This window comes from Neoarthrinium moseri (genome assembly GCF_022829205.1).
Source record: "Neoarthrinium moseri strain CBS 164.80 chromosome Unknown scaffold45_Wmoseri_CBS_16480, whole genome shotgun sequence".
NCBI lineage: Eukaryota > Fungi > Ascomycota > Sordariomycetes > Amphisphaeriales > Apiosporaceae > Neoarthrinium > Neoarthrinium moseri.
In genome coordinates, this window is record NW_026055159.1 from 15,104 (window position 1) to 27,738 (window position 12,635).

The 12,635-nt window shown below is 54.8% G+C and overlaps 5 protein-coding genes across 5 annotated transcripts; 2 read left to right on the forward strand and 3 right to left on the reverse strand.

Annotated features, from left to right (window-relative positions):
- Window positions 1-4,718: 4,718 nt before the first annotated feature.
- Window positions 4,719-5,811, forward strand: JN550_009602 (uncharacterized protein; the record flags this gene model as incomplete). Its single annotated transcript, XM_049321692.1, has 2 exons — window positions 4,719-4,754; window positions 4,816-5,811. 2 exons carry the CDS (start codon window positions 4,719-4,721, stop codon window positions 5,809-5,811), a joined length of 1,032 nt encoding a protein of 343 aa, XP_049168340.1.
- A 458-nt stretch (window positions 5,812-6,269) lies between these two features.
- Window positions 6,270-7,120, reverse strand: JN550_009603 (uncharacterized protein; the record flags this gene model as incomplete). The annotated part of the gene is made up of 3 exons (XM_049321693.1): window positions 6,270-6,570; window positions 6,661-6,885; window positions 7,110-7,120. 3 exons carry the CDS (start codon window positions 7,118-7,120, stop codon window positions 6,270-6,272), a joined length of 537 nt encoding a protein of 178 aa, XP_049168341.1.
- A 426-nt stretch (window positions 7,121-7,546) lies between these two features.
- On the reverse strand, window positions 7,547-8,443 carry JN550_009604 (uncharacterized protein; the record flags this gene model as incomplete). The annotated part of the gene is made up of 1 exon (XM_049321694.1): window positions 7,547-8,443. One exon carries the CDS (start codon window positions 8,441-8,443, stop codon window positions 7,547-7,549), a length of 897 nt encoding a protein of 298 aa, XP_049168342.1.
- Window positions 8,444-9,708: 1,265 nt separating this feature from the next.
- JN550_009605 (uncharacterized protein) lies at window positions 9,709-10,122 on the forward strand (the record flags this gene model as incomplete). The annotated part of the gene is made up of 1 exon (XM_049321695.1): window positions 9,709-10,122. One exon carries the CDS (start codon window positions 9,709-9,711, stop codon window positions 10,120-10,122), a length of 414 nt encoding a protein of 137 aa, XP_049168343.1.
- A 693-nt stretch (window positions 10,123-10,815) lies between these two features.
- JN550_009606 (uncharacterized protein) lies at window positions 10,816-11,760 on the reverse strand (the record flags this gene model as incomplete). Its single annotated transcript, XM_049321696.1, has 3 exons — window positions 10,816-11,266; window positions 11,318-11,414; window positions 11,469-11,760. The coding sequence occupies 3 exons, from the start codon at window positions 11,758-11,760 to the stop codon at window positions 10,816-10,818; spliced, it is 840 nt and encodes a 279-aa protein (XP_049168344.1).
- Window positions 11,761-12,635: the final 875 nt, after the last annotated feature.

The window sequence follows — 12,635 nt, forward strand, 5'->3', positions numbered from 1 at the left end:
CACACACACACACACACACAGTCCCCCCCAAATGCTTCATACATGATTTGATATCCGTGGCGCTGGTCCGGGTTCTCTTGCTCGGTCGCTCCAGGGTGGATCCCGTCTGGGTCGGAAGGCATTGTTCATCAAGAAATGTCTCATACTTACATGTAGGTTCTCGCTGAACTCTCTCTTATCGCGGTGTGGGTGGGTGAGGCGACTCTACTAGGCGGCTTGCGGCTCTCGACTAGCAGTAGAGAGTTTGGTAGAGTGGTCTCGCGAAAGAAGAGAAGAAGGGTGGAAGAGCTGCTGAGAAATTGGGAGGACTGCCTCGCTTATATGGGATACAATAGACAGAGCGGAGGAGGGGGGTGCCCTAGTCGGGTAGAAACAAGGCCATCTCCTCCTACATGCCCGCTACGAGTACGGCAGACAGAGCATAGGGAAAAATGTATTCACAAATCACCTCCCAGGCATGTGGGTAGATCGGGCCCCTCCAGCCTTCTAGCCTCTCGATAATCCAGGGTGGGGGAGGGGAACTCGCCGAGAGACGGACAAGCGACTGGTGGCCCTGGTGGGAGGCAATCAAACCAGCCAGTGGTGCGAGCGTCCTCGCTCCAGCCCACTTCTTGGCCAACCCTGGTCGACTATTTCGCCTAGAGGTTTGCCCAAAACCGCTAACGAATTCGGTGACGTTGACGGAGTCTTTACCCTGAGTCCCTGAAGCTTAACAAATGCTGTCTGTTGATTGGCCCAGACTCAGACTATGCACACCATCTTCCGCCCTCCATAGTCTGACTGGATTGGAGAAGGGACAGAAAAAAAAATTATAAACACACAGAGCAAATAGCACATGCAACACGGGCAACGCCCCCCTTGGTGCCGCGCAGGCTAACCGACACATGTCAGGCCATCAACTACGCGCCCTGGACTAATGACTATGCTGGCAGAGTTCATCAAGGCATGTGTGTGGCCCGTCTTGCCCGTCACCCTACGCATTGCCTTTCCCGGCTTTCCCTTACCACGGCGACTTTGCCAACCCAGCCAACCCCAGTCGAAATTAAAGAGTCTCACTATTGGCCTGTGTTCCGAGCGGGGCAGCCTCCACTTTCTCCAGGAGTCGGACTGTCTCTGATTCGCATGGCAAAGACTATGCATCTGGCCTACATAGTCCCCTTTGGGTTGACTAGGGGGTCCTGCACGTAGTAGGAGAGCAGCGATTCCGGTGCAACCGCCTAGTATTTCATAATCCTTTCACCCAATGTCAACCACCTTTTAATTTGCGATGTGCATATGGATCATCTCGGGCCTCCGTGCTCTCCGCAATCTTGCTTTTGTCAGCCGGTGGACTCGAGGCTGTCGCCCGAGTATACAACGATCCAATGAGAACTCAACCCATTGAGGACAGGTAGGCTGGGAGCGTGCACGTCAGCCGGTCAACCGGTGTATTCAGGTTGATCTTTCCAGACTGTAAGCGAACAAGTGCCGAGTATCAATCCCCGAACCAGTCATGGCTCAGACGGTGAGCAGTGTGAGTAATGGTCATCACTACTCTTGCCACAGTCGCGGAATTCGTACGGAGGCTGCTCCTCGCACATATGGTCAGCTTACTGCTGTCGACTCTGGTCCTTACCAATTCAGTCTTCGGCGCCAGAGTAGTGTTCCCGGGAACAGCGCTCGGAGCAGCCTGGGTGGGCAAGCCAGATCCGACCGAGCTGGCTTCCCACTGCCGCTAGTCTCACTGTGGCCCGTTCATCGGAAGTGTTCCAACATGCCTGAATTCTGGACTCTCTATGAAATGACACACGAATATCGCCCAAAGCTGACAGACAATTGCACCCCACACATGGGCTCCTGCATGTGGCAGGGATGGCACTACTGCACCACCCAGGCTGCAGCAGAAGTCCGGCCGGTTCCCTCGCCCAGCCAAAGCTCGACAAACCGCAAAATTTTGGAGCCTGCGGGTGGGGAGCTGTTCAGCATCCACGTCTGCCACGCGGGCCAGCCCAATCAGAGCGCATGTTTTCAATAGCTGTCCTGGCCGATGTCGCCTCGTCAAGCAGTGACGCCGTGCTCGCATGGATGGAACAAGTGTTGGGTATGCGACCATCGGTAGCCTCAGCAAGCGCCAGGGTCCAAACACGACCGAGCCAGGGTCCTGCGCGGGGTGGGGGTTGTTTTATTCTTGAGCAGGCGAACGGGCGACGACACCAGCGAGCTGAAGGTCGGACTGACAATCGAAGTGTTTGAGACGAGAAAGCGCAGCAGAGTTGTAACACCATAATCAACTTGGTGTACATAGTAAATGCGAGTGCTACTACACCCGAACTGCCGTGCCCGACTCGCCACTTGAGGGATCAGGTAGGGGAAATCCAACCATTGCATCCGGGAGGTGCAAGACATAGCATGTTGCATACTCCCGTTGCCTCGGGACAGATCGCAGGGCATCCACTGTTTAGACAGCAAGCCCCAACGGCCAGCGGCATGGGTGGGCGGCAACCCTGTGCCAGCCCGAAGCCGACTTGCGTACGGCTTCGGTGACTTGGCGAGCCAGTCATGTCCCAGAACGTGCAACGTTTTACCGTCGTGATGCTACCAAAGCAATTTTGAGTGTGATCAACGCTGCGGTTTCATTCTTGTGAGCAGTTACCATACGAGAACCATACGAGAATCAAGGCGGCCAATCAACTATCGGCCGAAGACTGGTGGGAGCAATTTTGGTATAACGGAATATATCCTAAGCGCATGGTCCTCCATTCGACCAGTGAGTCAATGCGAGAGGGTCGTATGCATGTCTTGTCCTGCAAATTTCACTATACTCAACGCATCGCGGCCTCGTGACACGGTTGGTCCTGGGGATGCTCGGCTCATTGGTCTGTCATTAAGACTTGTCAACTTGCAAGAGAGCCAATCAGAGTCGACGAAGTATATATCAAGAGTCTTATCTCGACTTGGCTAAAAGGCTAGAGCGCCTTCGTAGAATGTGACGGGCTGCGCTACAAGCACACGAACGTCATTTGGCGAACTCTAAAGAGCTGGTAGGGGTCTTGGTTGTGGAAGAGCTGCCGAAAGCACAGATCCTCGATGACTGGCATGAATGAGCCTACAGTTCCGCGTCCATCGCCGTTGTGAGATCTGATCAGATAAGCAGGGGATATATGTAGCTCATATCTGATAACGATACGTGTGTTGTACAGTACTCTAGTATATGATCTCCGTTCTTCCTCCCATTGTCTTAAGAGACTATGGACGCTGGGCTGACCATCTTGATTTTTCCCTGGCGGGATGACTGCGCTGTGAGGCGCTCGCCCTTGTCTATGGTGGCATTGCCTTCGGACTGTCTAGTCCAGCCCGTTCGTCTCCTGGCGCGTCGCCCGACATCGGCGCCAAGCATTGGGAATTTTTTTTCCCTCGTACCATCGGCCGGACACGGCGGAAAACATCAGAGAGGTTTCAACAACGAAGTCGGGCCAGCTCATCGATCGGGAAAGGCTTGTGTGCTTCCGCAGGAGACCAGAAGATTTTCCCTCTGTTCCGAAAAATCCCGTCGCTCGTGCTAATGGATCCCGCTGGGCGAGACTGAGACACACTGCATGGGACTGGTGGCCCTACGCCGGGATAGTCTTGGCCCGCAGAGCGGAATGGACTGTCCAACGTGCAATTTAAATCCGAGCGCTCACCGCTGCCAAATTGACCACGGTTGACTGGCGCAGACTGGCTTCAGGGACTGAGATCGTTCTGAGATCGACGGGAGCCAACTCTGCAGGGCCCTTTCCGTTACCTCATGGAAACTCGAGTGCCACGGACCGGCGAAGCGGGTACCGGGAGGCTAGTTAGAGGCCCGCAACTGGCGCGGCCTTGCTTCCAGTCAGCGGCTGACGGGCGTAAAGCCTTACATGATTCGTTAGACAGCTACAGGCACACGCAAAAGATTCAGATCAGCAGTAGTAGAACTCCGGGAGTCTCAAGTGGTACGGGCAACGCTTTGCGTCGAGTCAGGACCGTCCCCGGACGTTTTGTCAGTGGACTTTGGGGTCTGGGGAGATCAGGGCCCATCCAGGTGAGTTAAGCGTGTCAGGGAGCAACAAGACCCCCATCGGGCAAACCAAGTTACTTCCTGCAGGCTGCGAGGCAGAGATGGGATGCGGAGATTAGTATGTGCTTGTTTGTTGGTACGATGGCCGTGACTATAGGCAGTTCGCAGCTAGATATGGACGGTAATGTATTCAAGCATGGAGTAAACTGGACCACTTGCACTGTCGTCCAGCATGTGATGATGAACTAATATAAGTTACAGTACTATGTAACTCGCCTTACGGATGAATTACTGTGAGACCTGGTCTGGTCTGCTGGGGCCCTTCCAATCGCTGGGAAAGGGCCCCGCTACCCCACCCGGGCACCCGCCCAGGACAAGATGGCCCCTGCGCCCCTGCGCCCCCTTGCTCGTGCCCGGCTGCTGGGCCTGTGTCGTGTGGCACCTGCTTTTCGGATGGTGGGGTTTTTGTTGACATGATGAAGCAGCTCCCCTCGCTATCGTGACTATCGTGACTATCGTGACTATCGTGGACGTCGTGTGGCTCTCAAAGCTGCCGAATATCATTCCGACTGCAGTGCAGTACGTATGCATTAGTGGAAACTCGTCAACTCGGCTCTATACACCCACCTGCCTTGGCATGTGGCATTACGACTGCCCCGTGGGAACCAACTACGGCCTCTGAGCCCTGAGATTCGCCGACATGTTGTCTCTTCTGCCGGACCTTGCGCCTCGCGATGTAGGTCTTGTGCCGACTTCTCATCCAGGACCGCTCGTGACTAACGCGGAGCCATCTCCAGTCCCACTCCTTATGGTACACGTCGTCCCGGAACCCTAGTGTGCCGCAAGACCACCATCAACCGTCAACAGACACCGCCCATCCGCACCACCCCTCGAACCAGCGCCGTAACGCCCACGTCATCGACAGGTCGCCCCTCGCCCGACTGCGCGCCGACGAGCAGAACCTCGAGCGCCGGCTTCACAATGTCTCGCATTTCGGCAGCACCTGGCTGAAGCCGCCCGGCATACCCAAGACCCTGCACCAGCTACGTGAAGAGCGCCGCGAGCACGAGGAACACCAAGAGGCTATGCGCCGTGAGCAGCTGGCCCAGGAGCTCGCCGAAGCAGAGGCTGCCGGCGCTCCCGAGGGGATGATAGCCGTTGCCGGCGATCCCGATGCTGTCATGCGTGATGTCGTCGGCAGTGACGGCATGGACGACGTGCAGCTGGACGGGGCAAGGGACCTGGACGAGGATATCCCCGAGGCCGACGATGACTTCCTGAGCAGAGGCGACGAGGACAGCGACGAGGATGGCAGCGCTTCTTCCTCCGACGAAGAGGCTGAACCGACTGGCACGCCAGCCGGGGCCGCCAGGACGGCACGGCTCCAGCGAGACCTCATGACGCAAATGATGCGTCGCAATCATGACCAGCTTCGAGAGAGCGTGGGCGGCGAGGACGAGGTCGACGAGGAAGACCAGGAGCAGATGATCGAGGAGGACGTTGGGAACGGCACCGACATGGGCATGGAGGTAGATCTGGACGACGATATCCCAGAGGCCGAAAGCGCGGGAGGCTACGAACATACAGATACGGAGGCCGAGCTGAGCAGCAGCGACGATGATGACCAGGGCGAGGTGAGCTTCGCCGCCGCCCGAGCTCCCCACTCCGTCAGGTTTAGAGGCAGCCTTGCACGTTCAGATGCCACGCGCCACAGTCTGGCCATCAGCGATCTGCTGTCCGTAGATGGCAGCAGCCTGCTTGGTAGCAGTCCACAAGTTCCGAGACGTGCCTAGGTGGCGTCTCGACGCGCGGGCAAGCCGCTGGAGGTCTTTAGATAGGCGTTTCGAGAGCATGATACCCCGGGGCACTTTATCGATTAGTCGTCGTTTGGTTTGCTGCATTGTTCATTGGTACCCCTAGACCAAGCCAGTCGTCTAGATACAGAGTCTAATGCCAAGATGAGAACATGAAGTTATGCGTACATGAAATTACAAAAGATAATATACCGATTCTGCCCACCGTGATCCTGCTCGCATGTGCACACGTTGTATATACGCGTTTCGTGTCATTTCCCTGTATGAACGGCATGCTGTGGGTTGCAACGCATCTACGCTCCTCCCAATCAAACACACGCCACAACGCCGAGTCCGTGAAAGCCAAGTCATTTTGCACATCTCTTCCGCCCGTTCGTGACCCAGCTCCGCCGCTGCCGCCGCCAAAGCCTCCCCCGGGGTCTTCGTGTCTCTCTGGATCAGAACAGCCAGACGTAGACAAATATCAGGATGACGAAGGCGAAGAAGCCGAGCCACACCCTCCAGCCGACGCCGGTCTTCTCGGCCATGATCATCATGCGGTTCATGGTGCCGCGCAGCCGCAGGCGCGTCGTGTCGAACGTGTCGTTCATCTTGTCCATCATGGCCGACGAGTCGCGGATCTCCTCGCCCATGGCCACCGACAGCGTCTTGAGCACCTTGACCTTGCTCATGATTCCCGAGACCTCCTGGTCATTCTGGCTCTCGAGCTCGTCGAGCGTCGCGGTATCGTATTGGCCCCTACAGCAAAGAACAGAAAGCCCCCTTTGTCAGTCCCCCCCGGCCAAAACGTCACTCCTCGGGGGGCGTAGCGTCTCGATCTGAGCTTACCTCGAGTTCGGCGTCGCGGGCCTGAAGCCCCTGTTCTCGACGCCCAGATGCCCTCCATTGCCGTTGTTGTTCGCGCCCGGGTACCCGCCGTATCCGTAGCCGCCGCCTACGGAGGCCGGGCTGGCGCTGTACTGCCGCCTCGATGCATCGGAGCCGCTGCCTTTGTAGCCCTCGAACAGCTGGCTGCGCGAGTCGCGCTGGTGAAGCGTCGCGTTCCCGAATCTGCTACAGTGCCGAGATGCGTCAGCACTTCAGGATCTCGTAGAAGACGGAAACCGCAGCTGCGCTGCGCTGCTCTGCGTCCTCGCCCCCGGCGTCCCCCTTTTCTCTTGGTCGTCGAGCGTGGCGCCGCTGGTTCCCCCCCGGCCGACAGGTTTCAAACCAGTTGACGCACCCCAAGGAGACAAGAGGGAATCGCGCCGCCTGGCGCAGAACAGGTGTACACGTACCTTGATGCCATGGTGTCGGTCAGTCAAGTCTGGGAAGATGCATCGTTTTATTTTTCTTTCGCAGATCTTTTGTTACTTTGATTAAACCTATCTCCGAGAACCAAGGAACAACACCTGGCTACATTTGTACCGCCGGGAGCCTTGTTGTGGCTTGACTGTGGCGGTGTCTCCAACCTAGATTATCTGCGCAGATACGTTTTGTCTCAAATCGAGCTTCCTTTTTTCAAGACATGAATGGATGGAGAATGGGTGCTTCAATTTGCGTCTGGAGGTTGATCTTTTTGTTTTTGATTATACAGCCCCTCTCTCTCTCTCTCTCTCTCCTCAAGTGATCAACGACCAACTCAGCGCTTCGGCAGTAGCCCGCAGTATTTCGTACGATGTCATCAACAGCTTTCGTTACAAGACTTCTCCTGTCCTTTGTTTCACACCTACTACTACTCGTAAAACACTAAGCATCTGACCTCAATGCTCTGACGGCCGGGAGCATCTTCGGGCGTCGCTGGATCGACGAACGCCGTGTGAGGCGTGCGAACAGCAATGCCCTTCTTCCCCAACGGTTGTCCTTCGCCAAATGAGTCATAGCACTTCAATAGCAGGACCTCATCCGGTGTCATGTCTTTCTGGTAGTAGAACTTCTGGTTTGAGTTGTGGCTCACGCCCATTGTCTCACCTCGGACCTCGTAGCCCTCGGTCGAAAACCACGCGGACTCGTCCGGGCGCACCTCCTTGCCCCGGTCATCGTCGTCCATAACGGAATCGGCACGCTTGGGGTACAACAGGTCAACCGGCACAAAGTCATCTGGCACTGTGGTCCTCCAGTCAATCACAGCGAGCGGAAAGTCGCTCGCCGGGTTCTCGATGGGTCGCCACACGTTGATGATCTGGTATCGTCCTTTCAAGAGCTCCTCGGCCTCTTCCTTCGGCAGATGTCTCCGCACTCTGGCTTCGGCGGCTCCCGGGGTTTGGTCCACGTGCACCTGCTGGACCGGTGCCCGCGGGGAATCCGGCGTGCGCCTGCGGATCGTGTGGTCAAAGATGGTAACTTTCTTGATGCCAGGTATCCGCTTGCGCAATAGTGCCTCAACCTCCTGGTAGTAGCCGTCTCTGACGTCGGCTTCGTTGGTGAATGTCTTCTCCTTGGCTGGTTCGTTGTAAACCGTGAAACCTGAGTTATCAGTGGTGAACTCGTTTTCGCGACCCCTCAGGTTGTGCACTGATCGCTTGTGGTTTGCCAACTTGAAAGACGATGCATCCGCATCTACCTTGGCCCATGGTTTAACACCTGGTGGCAGAGCACTCAGATCAATGTGTCTGAAGGTGCCGGTCGTCATTGTGCTGGCTTGCCGGAGTTGCAATACCGAGGTAGTGGCTCTAGTGTTCCGTCCTAACTTGGATATGGCTTGTTTTGCAATAGTTGACGCGAGTTGCATGAGCTCCTAATAGTCCTGGCGCGGGTTGTTTGCCGTATGTTCGCCGATGTTCGATTACCGACTTCTGATCCGTTTCGGAATAGAATATTGGATGTGACATAATTCCAGGAACAAGTCCAGCCTTTATATCGGCACTCATGATGCCAACACCGTGGGGTAGTGCCACTATGGCGGCCAATCAGATCTTGGCGTTAATGGCATCATCCCCCTTCTATTACAAAGCGCAGCTGACGGACTTGAGCAGGACGAAAAGGATAATACCCTGCAACCCAGCGAACCAGTGTGGCAATTACTAACATTTGCTAGAAGTCTCTGCTTACCGCTGTTCCCACATTGATGCCATTCGTAAGATCCCGAAATAAGGGCGCGACATTGGCAGATAGACGGCAAGGACACACTGCTTACTGCAGATGCCAAGGGGGATAATTGTACCGAGGACTAATCACAACGCATCTCATCAAGCCCACCGGGTCTGCTCTTTCCAACGTATTGAGGCTTGCTGAGCTCATTATCCCACACGCCCACAACTGCATCATCCCACATTCACATCCACATCCACATCCACTCACTTATCCCACTTAAGTTCATGCCACACGACCGTACCAAGTGCTGTATACATAGTCTATACGAGCCCAGTATCGCTCTGGATTTTCTCACTTCACAGTGCAAGCGCCCAAGTAAAGCGCCTGTGCTTGTAGGCATAGATGCAAGTCTTCGATGATCAATTATAACGGTCGCTAGGTTGCCGAAATAGTGCACTGTCTGTCTGACATAGTTGCTATAGCGCAGCCCTTTGCTCACAACTTGGTCCTACTATAAGGCAACCGTATGATGCGGGTCAATCCAAATACTACGCGGGCTTGCACAGCAGCTTGATTGTCTCAGGTTCGGCTTGACTCACAGGCAATCCCTTGCATGTACATCAGGCTGCCCCGCCAGCTTGGGACGGAGAGCCTTCTGACGGTGGATGCGGGGACTTCGGGGACTTTGGTCAACTCAACCGTTCACAATACAAACAACCCGTCACTGAATCATATTATTTCGCACTCAATGCATGGCTATATTTGTTGGGTTGTCAATTCCATAAATTTCCGTGCGAGTATGTTGATCGTGTGCGAGGAACCCTAGATACCTGCTACACACCGACACACCCCGTCTCGGCCACCATGAACCCGCCGCTCTACCACACAATGTTCAAGTGTATGAACCTCCCGGTCAAACGGATCAGCCTGGCCCGCGAATCCGCCGTAACCATCAAGAATTACGCACGCAAGTGCGATATCCCCTTCGTCATGTTCAAGACGGAGCAGCGGCCCGGCCTTGTATACGCAGAGAGCCGGGACGAGGAAGCGCTGCAGAAATGGGCCTCGCTAGTTGGGAACATGGAAAAGATGATCTTCAAGTGCGTTCTGCCGCCAACACGGGCGCCGGTCCGAGATGACCGGCCGACCAAGGTGTACGGAGAGCGGTTCAAGGAATTCACGAGCATGACCGGGTTCGGTGAGGAGCTCGTGCGGAGGGGTCTGGCCGACTGGTGGCGGAGTAACGAGGCGTTCAAAGGAAAGGGCAGTATTGGCTGAATGGACAAGATAGAATCATAATGTGATTTCTGGCCTCTTGTTACCAAGGTCCCAGGGCTGCAATGAGAGGATCGAGGCACTGACAGGAGCTAACAAAAGACATCGTGGAGTAAGGTGGGTGGGAAGAGTCGGTGAAATACAGGCCTACTGGTAGTGTGCAAGTCCAAGACTTATTATTTACATATTTATGTCAGTGTAACTGGTATTCAGCTCTGCAAACATAGTCAATTGGCACTCGAACTACACAACAGGATTGATTGAAGTGAAATGTCGAACTGAGCTATGGTGAAGGGAGGGTAGATTCGTTGCTTGAAGAAAGTATTGATTAGTTTGATACTTCCACCTGATTGACATTGACGTTGTAACGACACGGAAATTATCAGACATTAATACTCTCATTACTAATCTCTCCTCATTAGGTCGCGATAAACAATCATGGTATCATATCTCGGGAAATCATCCTCCTAAGCACAGTCCACGTCACTTCGGTATTCCGTACGACATATTTCAAATGATGGTATCATCCTAACGAGTGCGCCCCGCTTCATAAACCATTGCGATCAAAGAGTGACTAAAACGATCGGAAAGAGACTGTGGCGTCTCGTCCACCATGTCCGCGAAGCCTCAGGGAGCCAACATCATATGCTCCTAGTCCAACATTCCCTTCAAGCCGTAGCAGAAGACGATGGAGGTTTAAGGTGCCGGCGCAGTAGTCGACACGCCGCCATGAGCTGGGGTAGCAGCGGCTTTCTCGGGAAAGTGACCGCCATCGTTAACGCGGCCGTAGCGCGTAAAAGCGAGGTTCAGTTTGTTATAGTCCCACTTACGGGATAGGACGAGGAAGCCAAAGGCCAGAACAGGTGTCAAGAGGACGTCGAGAACGCCGAAGAAGATGGCAGTTGGGGTAACGCCGATAGTGTATCCGCCGTCCGAGACGCCGAAGGCGATGGGCCACAGAAGCCACAGCAGGTTCGTCCAGCCGGCCAGGAACGAGTGGTGTCCGGATACTCCGACGCGCTTTGCGGAAGACGCTCCAGAGGACAAGGTGTTGAAGGCAAGGATAAGCCAAGCGACGGTGCCGAATGCATAGAAGCCCCACTTGTAAGTGCTTAAGGTGAAGGCAGAGACGAGGTACGAAATCACCCTGGCTGAGTGTAAGCAACAGCATTACGAGCTTAATGTATATCATTCTTACCAAATCCACGACAGGAAGGTATTGTAGAGAATGGTGGCCCAAGAGACACCACTCAATAATCCAAGCGCGACGATGATGGCAGGGAATTCCACAACCCCTGAAATGTGTTAGTCTCGAATCCACATGGCAACAGGCAATCTGTATTACTTACAGTAAACATACTTGGCCCAGTATATCTGCCGCCCATTGATAATCACATGAGCAAGGTTCGAGGCCCAGGAGAAGTACGCGATAGTGCCGACGAGCAGGGACACCGTGAAGATGTAGTGGAAGATGCGCTCGCCAGAGAAGGGCTTGAAGCTGGTTGCGAAGAAGATCAAGAAAGACAAGGCATATATCGCCGTCACTGCCCACAACCAGTCGGAGCCATTCGTAGTCAGTGAGTCTCCCCCGAAGCTGGGGTTGACCTGCAGCGCTTCGTTTGCCCGAGCTATCACGCCCATTGTATGTATGGACGGCATGTGTATAAGCGATGTGGCAATTTAGTGGCGGGATCGAAACAGGACTCTTCCAAGTGAGCACAGATTGGGTGTTTTATTGGTATGAGCATGGAGGCTGTGTAGGACAGGCAGGCGAGAGGGTTATTATATGTGCGCGATGGAAGACTACGGGCACGCTCATCACGTCACTCTGGTTCTCAGGACAAGGATACCACTCATTTGTCAGATGCGATGCTGGGAGCCGATGTGTCCGACGAGAGCCAAGGCCAAACAATCAACAGTCTCTACAAGTTCCGCCCAGTAATGGCTATTGGCGATGGGCTAGCACGACACGCCAAAGTTGTGTCCGGCCGACCCGCAGTTTCCGTCCGGGGTGGACCCCGGAGCACGGCTGGCTGGCTCCTCGTTGTCACAAGGACGAGAAATTTTAGGGTGATATTGCATCGTTGCACGCATGTAGCTCGAGCGTCAAGCAAGTTTGTCATCGATTGCACCTACCTTGAGGATGCGGGGAATACTGGTGACTAGGTAACTAGTAAGTATGCTGTGAAACTTGAGACGAAGCGGTAGAACAGAAGCAATTCCCATCTTTGCCAGCGCACCGCGAGCTTCGCCAGGTCATTATGCATCGCCAGGGAAATCCTGCCAGCAAGGGAGTTCAAGAAGCAATGTGATCCGGAGCTCAATTCCGGCCTGTCTATCAGAATCCCTTTTCCCTACAGCCAAAGCCATGTGTTGGAATGAGCGGGGGAGAGGTCCGGTTGACAGGACACGGTCCTCGGCAGGCTCGGGAGTCAAAAGACGGATGTGCAATTGGGATGGCAGCCCGACCTACCAAGGTTGCCAGAAACACGCCCGAGTCCGGTCTGGGTCAGACC